The 17,331-nt window shown below is 41.0% G+C and overlaps 1 protein-coding gene across 2 annotated transcripts in view; it reads left to right on the top strand.

The window, feature by feature from the left end:
• Positions 1–17,331, top strand: part of USP10 (ubiquitin specific peptidase 10) — a 73,472-nt gene that overhangs the window by 19,403 nt on the left and 36,738 nt on the right. Inside the window, exons 2-3 of one of the 2 annotated variants that reach the window (XM_041770566.1) lie at positions 14,669–14,737; positions 15,362–15,442. In XM_041770566.1, coding sequence (XP_041626500.1) covers positions 15,404–15,442 — 39 coding nt within the window. In that variant the 5' untranslated portion in view covers positions 14,669–14,737; positions 15,362–15,403. The remainder of the gene's footprint in view (positions 1–14,668; positions 14,738–15,361; positions 15,443–17,331) is intronic. The other variant, XM_041770564.1, reaches the window with a different exon arrangement.

The following is a 17,331-nucleotide window of genomic DNA, read 5'->3' as shown; positions in this document are numbered from 1 at the left end:
CAAATGGGAAATGAGCTCAGTTATGAAGAATTGTTTTTGTGAAAAAGACATGTCTAAAAAGTTGCATGGGGGGTGCTCCTGGGTGGGTCAGTTGGTTGAGCATTCATCTCTTAGTTTCAGTTCAGGTCTTGATCTCGGGTTCTTGAGATCAAGCCCCATGTAGGGCACTGCACTTGACAAGGAGTCTGCTTGATTCTTCCCCCTCCCTTACCCTTATCGTGTGTGCACTTCTGTGCGCGCATGTTCTCTCTCTCTCTCAGATAAATAAATAAAAATCTTTAGGAAGTTGCATGGGAGTGGAATTTTTTTACCAAATTATTTCCAGTTGCATGATAGTTTTCTTCTGATTGACATTTAGTTTTGTTACCTTTAAGTTGTCTGTGGTTAGTAAACCTTTATAAGCACTAAAAGTGTCCCCATTTTATTATTTAATTTATTAATTAGCAATAATTGCTCGGATAAACCTCATTGGCTATGATACTGCCACTGCGCAAAGCTTACTTAATTTTTAAAAATGTTTTGTGTGAGAGAGCACGAGCAGGGAGGTGGGCAGAGGGAGAGAGAGAAGCATACTCTCCTGAGCAGGGAGCCTGGTGCAGGCCTCCATCCCAGGACCCTGGGATCATGACCTGAGCAGAAGGGAGACACTTAACCTACTAAGCCCTCGAGGCTCCCCAAGAGTTCCCACTTTAAAAATATCTGCCCTGAATGTTGTTCATCAAGCAGTAGGTCCTTTTATAAAGTGAATAATAGTCTCAAATGATTTCATAGTTGCTTCTGCCTTGCTTGGGAGCAGAACTGAGTACGAAGCAGTTCTGCTCACCTATCCTCCTGTTTGCTTTTCTCTCCCACCTCTCGATTGCCTGTAGTGGTAGAGCTTTTTCTTAGGTCAAGGGAACACCCCTACACAGTGATTCTGAACCCTAAGTGCTCATCAGAATTACACAGGAAGCATTTAAAATGTTGCCCGAAGCCTTGGGATCCCCTTACCCCCATGAACCCTGAAAATTTTCAGGTATAGCCTGAGGATCCTCGGGTGGTTCTAGGGGTAGCAGGGGCTGAGAGCCACTGCCATAGACCATTAACCTGCCTCACTGACTCTGCTTCCCTGTTAGATGAGCCCCACCAACGGTTGGTTTTCTGCTTCTGTATGGAGAACAGAGTATTGTGAGCTCATTGGGTGAAATACCTCTTTTCCAGGATACTCAAGTTTTAAGCTGCACATATTTACAACAAGGGGAACCTGCTGAAGCCTCAAGTTTAGTTTTCTCTAATAAAAGATCTTTAGGGGCTGCTGGGTGGCTTGTTCAGTTAAGTGTCCAGCTCTTGGTTTTGGCTCAGGTCGTGATTCCAGGGTCATGAGATCAAGCCCCACTTTGGGCACTATGCTCAGTGCAGAGTCTGCTTGTGATTTTTTTCTTCCACTCCCACTCATATGTGCTCTGTCTCTCTCTCTCAAATAAATAAATCTTTTAAAAAAGATAAATCATAAATCATGAACTTAAATACATAATTCGGTCTGTTGTTTCGGTTGGTAAAGTAAACCATTTCTGCATAGTTGCAATCTTGTTTTCAGCAGATCATTAGGTGGAAGTAAAGCCGAAAAAGCAAGCAGTGGACTCGGCTGACCTTAGCTGTCAGCACCTATTCTTGTGTTCTTGTATTTTCAGCAGATCATAATTTAGCAGCTTTTACTGCTTGGACCAACTCTTCTAAGTAACTTGGTTGTCATTAACACAACCAAAACAACTCATTAAGGGGAGCATTCTGTATTTCCTCCCTCTGGATGTATGGGATACAGGGGGATACGTTAGGCAGTCCTAGATCTTACAAAATGCTTAAGAAACCATTGGCAATGGCTAGCAAATTAGAAGAAAATCATTTATGTAGTAACACTACTTTTTCCCAAATGTGTTTAAACTTGAAGCTCTGGTTTAGTGATGTACTTTCCTTTCTGGCAGGTGGCCTTCAGTAGCCGAGCTTCTGTTGGTTTAGTTCCAGCATATTTCATTAAGTAAAAAAAATCCTGTAGAACAGATGCACTTACAAGTTTCTGCCCATGTAGCACTCTGTTTAATGAAACACTCCAGGTTTGACTCAGTGTTATTGGCAGTAATTGTCTGTGTATGGTGTGGGGTTTGAGTAGGTGGCTGGGGGATCTAGGCAGTAGAACGGCCAAGCTAGACCAGAACAATCTGAGGTATAGTGATGGAGGAACTACAAGAGTGGGCAGCAAAATACAGATGTCCTGAACCAAATCATGGGTGATGGTATATTCTCCCAGTAAGAGTCTTTGGACCAAGGAACATGAAATCTTTAAAAAAAAATCCTGATGTGTGGATGTTTACAAAAGGAGTGTTTAAGAATTCTGCTTATGTAAGTGAAAGATTAATACTGTGGTCCCTGGTCTTCAGGAGCTGCTTTTATAGTACAGCTACCTTATCCTCCTTAGTTGTAGATGTGCGCTGATTGTGCATTGATTTTAAAAAATCATTTTGAGGTGTAGTTTAATACAATAAGTGTACTCATTTTAAGTTTTGATAAACACCTGCTGAGGGAACTACCAGCACAAACTGTTGCCCAGAAAGCTCCCTCGTACCCCCTGCCAGGAGTCTTCACCCTGTCTGAGGGTGAACCGAGGCATTACTGATCTGCTTCCTGTCAGTCGAGGCTATTCTCCCTTTCTAGAATTTTATTTAGGTGCAGTTATACGGGGTGTACTCTTCTCTCTGGCTTCTCTCACTCTGCATAACATTTTGAGATTCATCCGTCCTGAAAGAATTCTCTCCCTTTTGGTACGGAGTAGTATTTCATTATATGGGTGTGCCAAGTTCTCTCTTTAGCTCTTGATGAATGTTTGCTGTTTGGGTGTTTGTGAGATTGAAGCTGTGGTCTTCGGTCATATGCAAGTCTTTGATGGACATGGAAAGAGAGAGGAATTTAAGAGGAATGGATTTAAGCCAGAAAGAGAGAGGGACAGTAAAGACTGAGAGTGCCCTGTTCACACTGGACACAGGTGATTTATTTGGTAGGCAAGGATAGTGTAATACTACCCTAATCCTTTCTGATCACGTCCATGGTGTGTTTTGGTGTGTTTTACCCTTTTTTTCTTTCTGGATTTAAAATGGGAACGTTCATTTTTCTTTAGTTGGAGAGGCCACATGATAATTGTGAATGATTTTCCTCTAGGTTAAAATATATGCCTTAAAAAAAAAAAGATTTATTCATTTATTCATCAGACAGAGAGAGAGGCAGAGACAGAGACATAAGCAGAGGAGAAGCAGGGTCCCTATAGGGAGCCTGATGCGGGACTCAATCCCTGGATCACACCCTGAGCCAAAGGCAGATGCCCAACCCCTGTGCCACCCAGGGGTCCTAAAATACATGCTCTTAATAAGTTTTCTTTAAAGCTTAATTCAGATTGTTTTGGTTGTTTAAATGTTGTATTTTTTTAAAATGTATTTTAAAATTAAAAGTTACACCTTGGTTATATTTAAAAGTGAAAATTGCACTTCTGGGTGGAGCATCTCTGATGATCTTAAAAACAGGAGAATAAAAACCAGTCAGAGCAGCCAAGATGATTTGTTAGCACTGACATGTGGGAAGTTCCCTGATGTGGAGGATGGAGAGGCTCTCATTCTTTATCCCTAGAATTTACATTTGTGATAGGGTTTTCCCTTTATCTTCCTCTTCCTTTTGGTTCAACAAAGCTTTTTTGAGCACCTGCTATTATGCCAAGTACTGCATTAACTGCTGGCGATACAAAGATGAATTTAACTTGGTTTTGTTCTTTTAAAAAAGACCTTTATGGGGGCATAATATATGTGCACTGAATTTCACCCTTTTAAAGTATATATGATGAATCTTGACAAATGCACACATTTGTGTAATCACCTCCATAGGTAATATACCTTTCAGCCCTTCCTGTGGTTCTCAGAATATCCCCAAATGTCTCCTGCAGCCTGTACTCTTATTCACCCTTGGCCCCAGCAAAAGTAGAGCTACTGTTAATTTTGTTTATTGGAGTTCTGCATGTTTTCCCTTATCTTTTTTTTTTTAAATTAATTTATTTATTTATGATAGTCACAGAGAGAGAGAGAGAGAGGCAGAGACACAGGTGGAGGAAGAAGCAGGCTCCATGCACCGGGAGCCTGACGTGGGATTCGATCCCAGGTCTCCAGGATCGCGCCCTGGGCCAAAGGCAGGCGCCAAACCACTGCGCCACCCAGGGATCCCTCCCTTATCTTTTTTTATTCCTTCCTTCCCTCCCTCTCTCTCACCAAACCTTCCTTCCTAGATTAGCACATAGGTGATTGTAAGGAATATTAAAGTAGGTGGAATCTTGAACTTCCTCTAGAGCTATCCCAGATTATATACACTAAATTTATTCCCTAATAATTTATCATCTCTTTTCCATGTGATAAAAGTTCTAGATAGCACGTTAGTGAATAGTGAGGACTCTTTGATCTTGCTGTTTAGTATTAGTTGAGAGCAAAGCAAGTTAAAGTTTAAGCCTTTGTGGAAGGTAACTAATTCCAATGTAGACATAGGACTGGAAAGTTGGTAAAAAATGGATTTCTATTAGATGAATCATGTTTTCTAATTTGGAAATGCATTTGGTGGGGACAGGTTTTAGCTGAGAATCTCCATTACAGCACTTCGTATACAGCCAGTCTGTTACAGATCCTGCTTAGGAAGGTGAGAGGCAATCTTCTGATAGAACTTTAGTAGTCACAAAAAAAAAAAAAAAAAAAAAAAAAAAAGAACTTTAGTAGTCACATAAAATACACAAAATTAGACAGTACACCGCACTGTTTTGATGGTTGAATTGTAAGAAGAGGGTTATGCCTTTGGGAGTGGCTTTGTAACACAGTTTGTCCATTCTGTCCCCTTCTCAGGACCTCTCTGCCCCAAGAAAGTAAAACAGAATTCTGCTCCAACCCAGTCCATTGAGGAGCAGGCCTTCCTCTGCCTCCGTCTTTGCTTTGCCCTTTGTAAAACTCACTGCAGCTTGCACTCCACTCATGCTGTGACAAAACTGTAAATGTCGTGGTGTTCTGAACCCAGTGTCTGTTTTATTTAGTTTTTTCTTATAATCTAGCACAGCTCAGTGTGGATAGTTGGTGCTCAGTACGTATGGTTAAATCAACGCAGTTCCTGCTGTGCATCAACTGCCTGTACAGTGTTACCACCACATGTCCCCAAACCACCTACAGCACTTTGTAGAGTTGAAAGTGTGCTGTGAACTTTCAGTAGATGTCAGTTAGTATCCATCAAGTAGCAGGCATGATCAATAAAGTTTAGTAAAGGGGTGCCTGGGTGGCTCAGTCGGTTAAGCATCCGCCTTCAATTCAGGTCATGAGATCCCCACGTCCTGGGATTGAGCCTCATGTCAGGCTCCCTACTCAGTGGGGAGTCCTTTTGCTCTGCCCCTTGCCCCACCCATTTTTTCTCTCTCTCTCTCAAAAAATCTTAAGAAAAAAGTATAGTGAAGAAATTAGACTTTTTATGCAAGCACTTTTCTTCTTTTACTTTGTTGAGATAAAATTTGCATATTTAGAATTCACCTATTTGATAAGAGTACATTTCATTGATTTTTAGTGTGGTCACAGAGTTATACAACCATCACCAAGTCAATTTTAGAACATTTCGTCACTCTAAAAAGAACCCCTAGGTCCAATAGCTGTGATTTCCCATTTCCCCTTTCCCTGAACCCCTAACAACTACAATCTACTTTACACCTCTAGAGATTTGCCTCTTCTAGATATTTCACATGAATGGATGCTACAACTTGTGGCCCTTCGTTCTTTTACTCAGCATGATGTTTTCAGGCTTCATCCATGTGTAGCATGGATTTGAATGCTGAGGATGTTTCCAGACCCTTGTTTTTTTTTTTTGTCCTTCTTAGATCCAAGATCTACTTTTGGAGCCAGGGAGAGCTCTGGAGGTTTCTAGTTCAGCACACCCTCACGTTAAAGATGAACTAACTTAAGGCTCACTTCACCGTCGGAACAGTTTGTTAGTCCTTCCTGTTTCATCATCTCTCCCTAATTCATCTTTCTTGGGTTGGGAAATCAGGGAGGAGGAGGCTTTGCGCCTCTTAGCCTCTTGTTTGCGGTGCCTGCTTCTGTCCCTGCGAGGCTCAGCTGATGCCTGGGCGCAGGAGATGCTTCTGGGAGCTGGGCTCCAGTTGCCAGCCTCATCGCCGGCCTCGGGAGACTGAGGGGGTCCGTGGGTGTGCAGCCACACGTTCACTGTGCTGCCTTTATCTGAAATTTTTCCTCTGAGGCCGATCTCCTATTTCCATGAGTCCCTTTGAAGGCAGAGAATATGCTTCGGTGGCACCCTACATACGTCTTTGTGCTTTTAGAGATGAGGTTTTGAAAGTTGGACTGGAGGAATGACATGCTGTGTTCCCGCGCCCCCTAGTGCCGCACTGGAGTGCTGGTGCCCCGTTTCTCCTGGCTGCCGCTTCTGGAGATCTGTGCACAGTCAGCTGTAGGTGGGGCGGCGGTGGGGCCTTCCTTGCCCTGACATTGCACCTTTGCTTTTCCTGTAGCGTGAACATGGTGTTTCCAGGTTTGCCCAACCCTTTCCCCAGGGTTTACGGAGCAAGACCCTCTAAGGGCCATGGCTTTGGGTCTCCAAATGATGAGACCCAGAGTAGCCACATCCTGGTGCTGCACTTCAGTAAGGTGTCTTGTGTTCATCCTGTGTTGTGGGCTTGCCCCCTTTTCTTGCAGAACTTCTATTTTTATCATATCGTCTCTGAAAGGATAAAAAAATAATCAGACATGTGAACACTAGGAGTTCTGAAAGCCTGAGCTGGGGTTAGTTGGAAATAAGGGGAAGTCAGCTGTGTCCCTGGTAGTGGGCAAGAGCCTCTATACCTCACAGGCTTGTCTCTGTAAGACGGGAATGGAGAGGCTAAAAAAGCCCTTGGGGCGTGCCCTCTGACCACATGCCTTTCCTCTGGGCATCATGGCAGCTGGGAAGGGAGCATCCCATTTTGCTTTCTTGTTCCTTATGACTCCATTATTCATCCAACTCTGGTGGGGTTTGCTTAAAACCTAGAGGGAGTTTCCAGTTTTGCCTTATAGTATTTGTGATAGCTATTAGAAGAGTGAAATTCTAAATGACAATATAAATGTTTTTGTAAAAAAATAAAATAAATAAATAAATGTTTTTGTAATGCATTTGGGCCGAAAGAGGGCCTTCAGGCATCTTCTTATGTTTTATCCTCCCCAAACCCGTGAACTGAGCATCTATGCTGGGCCCTGCACTGGGCTTTGGAAATGCAAGAAATAATGCACTTGTTCCTACTGTTTCTTCTCCCACGCAGACTCAGTTGTCCTGTTTTATCTTTTTTTTTGCTCTAATAGGACAAAACTAATTCATGCAGTCTGTGACATTTTCTTCCCCACTAAATTATAAATAATGTGAAATCAGGCAGAATCATTTTTATCTTTTTTAACCCAGGCTCCTATAATATTTTTTCCCTAAAAAGACTTTACATTTTTTAAAAACAATTTATTTATTCATGGGAGACACAGACAGAGACACAGGTAGAGGGAGAAGCAGGCTCCATGCAGAGAGCCTGATGTGGGACTCGATCCTAGGATCCTGGGATCACGCCCTGAGCCGAAGGCAGATGCTCAACCAATGGGCCACCCAGGCATCCCAAGCCACTCAGTCATTCCCCTCTGGAGGATTATTAATACATGTAAAGTCTTGGGATGCCTGGGTGGCTCAGTGGTTGAGTGTCTGTCTGCCTTTGGCTCAGGTCGTGATCCTGGGATCCCAGGATCGAGTCCCACATCAGGCTCCTCACAGGGAGCCTTGCTTCTCCCTCTGCCTATGTCTCTCCCTCTCTCATGAATAAATAAATAAACAATTAAAAAAAAAAAAAAACCCTCCAGAGGAAGGAGAATGTCTTATACTCGGAAATAGTTTCAGATTTACAGAAGTTGTGAAACTAAAAGTAGTATGAAGAACCCCCCCCCCCCATTTACTCCTTTACCCAGATTGACCAGTTAAGATTTAACGCCCTTTGCTCGATCATTGGCATGTGCTTGAGTTCTCTCTTCACATACATACTCTCAAACTCATGCACACATGCAGACACACACTTTTCCCTCTACCCTCAGATTTGAGAGATTATGCACCATGATCTTTTACCCCCATATGCTTGAATGTGTTTCCTAAGAATAGGAATATTCTCTTACATAACCAGTAAGATAGTTTACTGCTTTCATAAGTCTACACTGGTGCAATACTTTTTATAACCTGTCCATATTCTAATTTTGTCAGTTGACCTAATAATCTTTATAGCATTTCCCTCCAGGATGGGATCCAGTCTGGGGTCAGGCACTGCATTTACTTGTCATGTCTCTTTAGCTTCTGTCATTCAGGACTTTTCCACAACCTTTCACAACACTGATTTTTTTTTTTTTTTAAGAAAACAATCCTGCCTTCTCTGACCACATTCTTCATTTTGCCAAACACGTAGAATAATTTGTGATTGAAAATTAGGAAGGCCTTTGGAGAAGATACAGAACCTGAACACGTAGTGGCATTTGGCCATCGTGAATTTCTATGACAGACTCTTCAGCATCACAACGCTGTGTGGCTTCGACCTTTTGTCAAGCATATTAAGTTAAAAACTTGTCAATAAAATGCAGGACAGTGTTCTCTGTCCACGCACTGGGATTGCTCTCGAATAAATATTTGACCTTTGTTTTTGTAGATTTTAACAGGACATTTAAAAATTACCTTTCTTCCTCCCAATGATTTATGTAAGCTGTTGTACATAAACAGCTTTTTTTTTTTTTTAAAGATTTATTTATTTATTCATGAGAGAGAGAGAGAGAGAGAGAGAGAGAGAGAGAGGCAGAGGCACAGGCAGAGGGAGAAGCAGGCTCCATGCTAGAACCCGACGTGGGATTCGATTCCGGGACTCCAGGATCACGCCCTGGGCCAAAGGCAGGCGCTAAACCGCTGAGCCACCCAGGGATCCCCATAAGCTAACTTTTATAAGCAACTCTCCTATTTGCCTTTCTGGAACAGTGTGAATAATAAATACTTATTCTTGGTAATGCTTCTTGTGGTAAGTTTTTAATGATGCAGGTGATTTTGTTAAACTCTGAAATGATGTCATAGCCTCAGAGTTTTTATGGGATATTTTGTTATATCGTTCCAAGTGAACATTTGAATGGTTACCAAAGAGGTATTTGTTACTGTACCTAGAAAGGAAGATTTGTCCTTTTTGTTGCATGCACTGTGAAGGGTGGGGATTCTCTTTTGGGAAACTTTCCCTTGCCTGAGACCCCAGTGGCTTGAACTCTGCTGATCTGAGAATGAACTCCCTCCTCTACTGCAGTCCTTCATTACATTTGCATTTCTGGTTAAGCATAAGCAGTATGTGTACAGGCACAGAGGAAAAAGATCTGTGTCGTTTATGTGCTGTGGGCATATGGGGAATACTCACTCTGGAGGAAACGAATCCTAACCAGACTCCTTGGGGAGGTGAGCACTGTGCACAAGCGCTGCCATTTTTGGCACCAGCTTCCTAGCAGTCCCCTCTGTCATCTCAGTCACAGAACTGAAACGACCATTCTTTATATTGTGGAGGTGTAACTGCTCACTTTCAGACTGGTGCATTTGAAAGGTTGAAAATTGGTCTGATTGTGACAGGAGGATGTGATTCACGGGTACTTTGATGGCGTTGTTTGTTGACGCATGTGAGCCTGTGTTCAGGAAATCACAGTGGAGTCACACAGCTCCAGCTAGCCATTTGTTGAGTGCTAAGTGATATTTTAGTGTTGCATAGTTGATAGTTAGCAGTTGCTTATGACGGCTTTTTTGGATTAAATGTTCTCATCAAGTTCTAATCTGTTGTCAGTAAAATCTTGAACACAAGCGCAAATTTAGGTGCAAACTTGTAATTTCTTTGCAAAATGAGTGTATCTTTAATTGGTGATTTCTGAATTGTTCATATTGACTTTTTGCAAGTAATTTTTTGAATAAAGAATTCAGAACTAAGAATTCTGACACAAGACACATTAGGAGTCTGGTGCGGCTGCACTGCTTGTACATGGCTTTCCCTCGGCTCCGGCTTTTCTTCCCTTTTGTTCCCAGTGTTCTCTTCCTTTAACAGTATCTTGGAGATTTTCTCCCCACCTGTACAGCAAGCTCTTCCTCATTTCTCCCCATTTAGATTTGTGACCAGGTCGAAGGTATGTATCTGGTAGAGAAATTAGTAGCATGAAGTTGTAATAAAAATGCATTTAGGGGCATCTGGGTAGCTCTTTTGGTTGAGCATCTGGCTCTTGGTTTTGGCTCAGGTCATGATCTCAGGGTCCCAGGATTGAGCCTCTCTGACAGGCTCCTCACAGTGGGGAGTCCGCTTGAGGATTCTCTCTGCCCTCCCCCTGCGCTTTCTAAAATAAATAAATCTTAAGAAAAAAAAGTTTAAAAATCTATAAGAAAGTTTTTCAAATAATTATTATTATTTTAAGATTTTATGTATTTACTTGAGACAGAGAGAGAGTGTGTGGGCACACGCAAGAGGGAGCGCAGGGGGAGAGGGAGAAGCCGAGTCCTCGCTGAGCTGGGAGCCCAAAACTGAGGCTCTGTCCTAGGACCCTTGAGATCATGACCTCAGCTGAAAGCACATGCTTAAACATCTGAGCCACCCAGCTGCTCCTCAAATAATACTTTAAAAATAAAGAAATTAGGGGTACGTGGGTGGTGGCTCAGTCCGTTGAGTGTCTGACTTGATTTTGGCTCAGGTCAGATCGAGCCCTGCATTAATTGGGCTTTGTGCTGGGCATGGAGCCTGCTTGGGATTCTCTCTCCCTCTTGTAAAATAAATCAGTAAAAATGGTTAAATTGAAAGAAACAGAAGAGAAAATTTTTCCTTGGAACCTTTCTAAGCACTGCCATGGCTGGCAATGAGGCTGCTCCCAGCCGCCTGGCCTAGGAACATGGCACTTGCTGGTCACTCCCTCTCCCTCTTTACTGACATGGCATTAATAAATTGTCCGGGATTTTAGCTCTTTTATTGCACTACCCATATCTTTTTAAGACTTTAGATTGTATGTAAACCAAAGTAAAAATGCCTGCTTAGAAATGTGATTCCTGATGCAGACCCAGGAAGAAAATCTGACTCAAGAAAATAACCTAACAATCCTGTCGAGCCTTTCAGTTCTCATCTTTATATGTCCTCTCCACATTCTGAAATAAAATAGGAGTCCTTCTTTCTTTCTTGTAAGAGAAGATAGAATGGATGTTTTTGCTATTTATATTAAATTAAGCACCAGGAATCCGGTTTCTGCATCAGACTTCACAGCTGCTGTATCAGCAGTTTCTTGGGTCTTGCTTCTTTGTTTACAACTCTTGTATCTCTTGAATTCATTTTTTGGAATTCTTAAAGACCCCTTCCTCAACAGAGGGGTGTGTGGATGTAAGATAATTTTTTTCTTTTTTTGCATTTGAAGAGTAATCTTAAATTGTAGAATAGAATTCTATGAAAACAAAATGCCTTGGAATTCTAGAGACATAATACCTTTTTCTTGGAAATTTAAAACCATTACTTCATTGCTTTATAGTCTTATTGATGATTCTGATATTACGACCTTCTGCTGAGTTTTTAAATGTGTAGTAATTTAAGTTGAATAACTTTCTGATGTGCATGAACACGACATTGTTCTCTGATGGCACACCCCTCTCCCCTTTTTAATTAAGTAGGCTCTGTGCCCAACACAGGCTCATGACCTGAACTCACAACCCTGAGGTCAAGGTAGCATGCTCTTCTGACTGAGGCAGCCAGGTGCCTCTACTTGCTCCTTTGTTTTTTTTTTTTTTTTTTTAATTTTTACTTATTTATGATAGTCACACAGAGAGAGAGAGAGAGAGGCAGGCAGAGGGAGAAGCAGGCTCCATGCACCGGGAGCCTGATGTGGGATTCGATCCCGGGTCTCCAGGATCGCACCCTGGGCCAAAGGCAGGCGCCAAACCACTGCGCCACCCAGGGATCCCCTCTACTTGCTCCTTTGTGATGACTGTCTGGATTTCTTTCATCTGTCAGAATCTCTGTAAGGATACAGATGAGAATTTCTTTGCTTTCTCTTCATTATTGTCCTCACATGTCCTGTGATTCTTTGTTGTCCACTTCTGTATGGAGACTGAAATCATTAATGTTTTAGTGGATTGTGTGTTTCCTTGGCAATTAGGATGGTTACTGCTTTTCCAACAGGCTCTCCTGTGAAAATTTCCTTACCCCCAAAAGTTCCTGTGTGCCTCTTTGTAATCAGCCCTTTACAGCCACTGATCTGTTTTCTGGCCTTATACTTTTGCCTTAGAATGTTACATAAATGTAATCATATCACATGTAGCTTTTTAAGTTGGACTTCTTTCCCTTAGCATGATGCTTTTGAGAGCTGTTTTGAATAGCTTTTCATTTTATAGATGTACCATGTTCACCTCTTGATGGACATTTGGGTTTTTTTAGTGATGATGAATAGAGCTGCTGGAAACATCAGCATACTTTTTTATTTTATTTTTTTCTTTTTTGGTGGACAGAGGTCTTCATTTCCCTGGGGTAAGTGAGTAGGTGTGGGATAACTTGGTAAGAAACTTCCAAACTCTTTTCCAGAGCGGCTGTATCATTCTGAGTCTGTGTCAGCCATGTAGAAAGTTCCAGTCATTCCTTATCCTCATCAGCATTTGGTATTTTTGGGACTATCTTTTCCCAGTTTATGGCTTGCCTTTTCATTTCCTGCTGAGTAAATTTTGAGGTTTTATATCTAGACTTAAAGATCTCTATCTGGAGTGGGCCTGTAAAGGAATGCCAGTCAGCAGTGTCATTTCTTCACCTCCACCCTTTCTGCCACTTCCTTTTCTCTTGGAAGATACCTTTCCCATCCATTGCTTGCTTTACACCTGGCTGCAATTAATACACGCTTTTTTCCCCTGGTGTTTGAGATGATAAGGGGGTCTGAGTTCACAGTGAAAGTATTGCAGATGATGATTTCTAAATTGTTTTGGGACTCTGCTTATTTTTACCATAACTATCAATGCACAATTTCTTTGTGGATCTTTTTTGAGTATGTGTGAATATTATGTGATGATGTTCTTGTTTTTAATACGTATTTATGGTTTTGGTAGCTATTGCCAAAGAGCCCTCCAGAAGTATTCTCCTGAGAAATATCGGTACACTTGGGCGCCTGGGCAGCTGTGTCAGTTGAGGGTCTGACTCTTGGCTTTGGCTCATGACCTGAGGGTTGTGAGATAGAGCCCCTGTCAGGCTCTACACCCATCAACTCTGCGCTCACTGGGGAGTTGGCTTGAGATTCTTTCCTTCCCCTCTCTGCTTCTCCACTCAGCTGACACACAGTCTTTCTAAAATAAATAAATTTTAAAAATCTTAAATATCAGAGCATTCTTTTTTTTTTTAAAAAAAAAAGATTTATTTATTTGAGAGAAAGAGAGCATGTGTGCTTGCGTGTGCAGAGGAGCAGGAGGTGCAGAGGGAGAGGGAGAATTGAGACTCCCAAGCTGACTTCCCTCTGAACTTGGAGCTCTATATGGGGCTGGATCTTAGGACCTGAGATCATGACCTGAGCTGAAATCAGGAGCTGGCCATTTAACTGACTATACCACCCAGGTGCACCTTGGTGCAATCTTATTAACAGGCAATGAGAGTTAGTTGTCATTTACTCACATTTATGATAATAATGGGCATTATCCATTTACATAATATGTAGTTATTAGTTATTTTTGAATCACATGCTTGGAAATTTCCCTGCAGGTTACTCAGCTCCATTAGAGCAGAGGAACCACAATTCTGCTTACCATTTTATCCCCAATACTGATCATCATGCATGGCGTTAGTAGGCTCTAAATAATCATTGATTAGATGAATGAATAATTTAGTGAGTGATTGGTTCTTTGTTGTAGAAATCAAGTCATTCTGATTCTTGTCAGTGACTTAGTTTTAAAGCTCCAGGGAGAATATGAACTGCTAGGCACTTACCAAACTTGCTTCCATTCATTTGAACCAGTTGTTTTTCCAGAAAGTTACACTCAGAATTCTGTGAAGTGAGGGTTCACAACTAGACTTGCATCTGTTCAGTAATTTATTCATCACATTTAAATGAAATTCCAGGATGAAGAGGTACATATATATATCTTAAAGATCATTCATCAGGATCATTACCATTTTCCTTTTTTTTTTTTTTAATTTCCTTATCTTCCTCTGAGAACCAAGTTTTCTATTCTTCATTAGCTCATGGCCCAGAACATTGACGTGGAGGTAGTGAAATGAGTCAGCAGAAAGGTGAAGGGGGTATACCTGGAAGTGTCTGTGAGCCAGAAAGTTCTCTTTCAGGCAGGACTCTGCTTCCACGTTTGGTGTACACAGTTGGCCTCTTTCTAAATGAGCTTTATCGATTTCAGAGTGTTCTTTGACAATTTATGGAAAAGGCTAAATATTTTCTTGTTAATTGGAAATCTCTGCTTTGCAGGCCCTTGATTTGTAGAGCTCAAGAAAGGATCTTGGGGCTCCTGGACTATGATTATACAATCTTAGGATTGTATAATATGTAGCGTTTTTTCTGAAAGTAAGTTGTATATTTTATGTGATCAGGGCCTGTTTTCTCTTTTCCAGTATATTTTTGGAGATTTTAGCCCTGATGAATTCAATCAGTTCTTTGTGACTCCTCGCTCTTCAGTTGAGGTAAGACCAAACATTTTCTTGACTATATATGTAAGTCTAATTAATGGTTATGTTTTAGTTTTGATTTTTAAATTTATGCTCTTTTGATAAATCCAATGTACAGAAAAGGACAGAGACTAGTAGGAGAAATGCCCAAACCCACCAGCCAGATTTTACTGATATTAATAACATTAATACTTACAAATAGCAAAACACAGATACAGTTGAAGTCTCCCTGTACCCCCTCCCCTCCGCCAGAAGTAACAGCTCTGCTGAATTGGTATTGTTTACTCTGATTTTCAGCTTTTACTACATACATGGGTATCAACAGATAGTAATATCTTATTGATTTATGTGGTTTAAATGGTAAGTGGTGTCATACTGCAGTTGACTCTTGAACAACACAGGGGTTAGGAGCACCAGCCCTAGTTGATTTGAAAATCTGTGTATACCTTGTGATTCCCCCAAAACTTAACTACTCATAGCCTACTGATGAACAGAAACCTTCATGCTAACATTAATAATTAACACATTTTGTGTTATAAGTATTACGTATTTATTCTTAGAATAAAATAAGCTAGAGAAAAGAAAATGTTAGGAAAATAATAAGGAAAATACATTTATAGTACTGTACTGTATTTGTAGAAAATAATCTGCCTGTAAAGTGGACCTGCACAGTTCAAACCCATGTTGTACAAGGGTCGACTGTATATTCATCATTTTGAGGTTTGTTTATTTTAAACTAACATATTCTTTATATTTATATCTGCTGGATTTTTTTTTAAAATTTTAATTGCTAATTACCATAGATTCAACAGCTCTCACAGCTCACTAACCTTTTTCCTTTTGAGGACCATTTAGGTCTTCTGTTCTTACATTGTTACAAAAATGTTGCAGTAAACATATTTTACATGTCCCCTCATGCTTCTTGGTGGGGTTTCTCCAGGATACAGGTCCTAGGAATGGAATAGGTCAGTCTGCAATGAGTAATTGGCTGTACTTTTACTGGAGACTGCTGATCTGCTTTCGAAGTAGTTTAGCAGTCTGGATGGATCCCCATCAGCAGTGCATGAGCATTCTTACCATCTCATTTAAAGAAAAAATTCTTGCTTATTCTTAGTATAGGCATACTTAAAATTTTTGTTAATCTGATGGGTATGAATGGATTCTCATTGTTTTAATTTATAATTCCCGGATGACAGTCAAAAACTGCTGCATCATTTTCATGTGCCTATTGACAACACAGATTTCCACTTCTGTGAATTAACCCTATATCCCTTGTCCACGTTTTTTGTTAAGTGGCTTGTCTTTTTTTATTGCTTATAGGATTAAGAATCCCTGGCTTTGCATGTTACAGGTATCTTTTCTAGCATGAGGGCTTTTAAACTTCATATATGATGCACTGTTTTGTTTTGTTTTGTTTTGTTATACAGGGGAAGTAGGTTTTTAACTCCAATGTCGAATGTATTGGGTTTTTTCCTCATGGTTTGTAAGTGTCTTTAAGAAATACTTCCGGGGCAGCCCCCCCCCCCGTGTCGCAGCAGTTTAGCGCCACCTGCAGCTTGGGGTGTGATCCTGGAGACCTGGGATCGAGTCCCACGTCAGGCTTCCTGTATGGAGCCTGCTTCTCCCTCTGCCTGTGTCTCTGCCTCTCTCTCTGTGTCTTTATGAATAAAATCTTTAAAAAAACAAAAAATACTTCCCTTCCCTGAGGTAATAAAGATACTGGTTTTCTTCTAAAAGTTTTAAGGTTTTGTTTTCACTGTAGCGTATACTACAGTTGAAATGGACTTTGCTGTGCATGTGAAGTGGGACTGTAATTCATCTTCTCCCATGGCAGTAGTGAGTTGTCCCAATGTCATTCCTTTTATCTCTGTATCATTACCATTCGTTTTAATTGCTGCGACTGTATAACCCATATTCTGGGAGGGTACACACCCTCTTATATTTATTTAGAAGTATTTGATTCTCCTTCATCCTTACTCTTCCTTAGGAATTTATGAGCAGCATGTCAAGCTCCATAAAAAAAAAATCCTATTGAAATTTCTGTTGGAATTGTGTTAAAATTGTGGGTTAACTTATATAAGAATTAACATCTTTATGATAGTTTTCCTAAACACATTTTTGGTGTATTTCTCCATTCAGGTCGTCTTTTATGTCCATTCTTAATGTGAGTAATGGTGTCTGTTTTAGTTTAATAAAAGCTTACTGGGAACATTTGTTCATATTCATATTGTAAATATAAAAACTGTTGAAATTCCATTGAAGAGGAGAAAGGGAGGGGGCGGGGAGTAGGTAGGAGTCAAGTAGAACTACTTAACTTTAATGAGACCTAGCCAGCCACTTAGATTCCTTAATAAACATCCATGGTAGGTTTGCACACATGTGAAGTGTTTTTGCATGGAGTTCTTTTATTTGGCAAAGTGCAGCAGGGGAGGCTGACTCCTTAGAATTGGAGCCACAGACCAGTGTTGCATGTGGCCTTGGCTGGTCCTTCCCGCTTCTTCACTTTGGCTTCTGGAACTCTAAGCTCTTTCTGGAGCTATAGAGAAGGATTAAATGACAGCATGTTGAAAGTGTTATTTCAGCTGCACAGATGAGAGAAAGATTTATTG

The sequence above is a fragment of the Vulpes lagopus genome, chromosome 10 (assembly GCF_018345385.1).
Source record: "Vulpes lagopus strain Blue_001 chromosome 10, ASM1834538v1, whole genome shotgun sequence".
NCBI lineage: Eukaryota > Metazoa > Chordata > Mammalia > Carnivora > Canidae > Vulpes > Vulpes lagopus.
The sequence above is the reverse complement of the archived record's forward strand: the minus strand, read 5'-3'. Positions and strand labels throughout refer to the sequence as shown.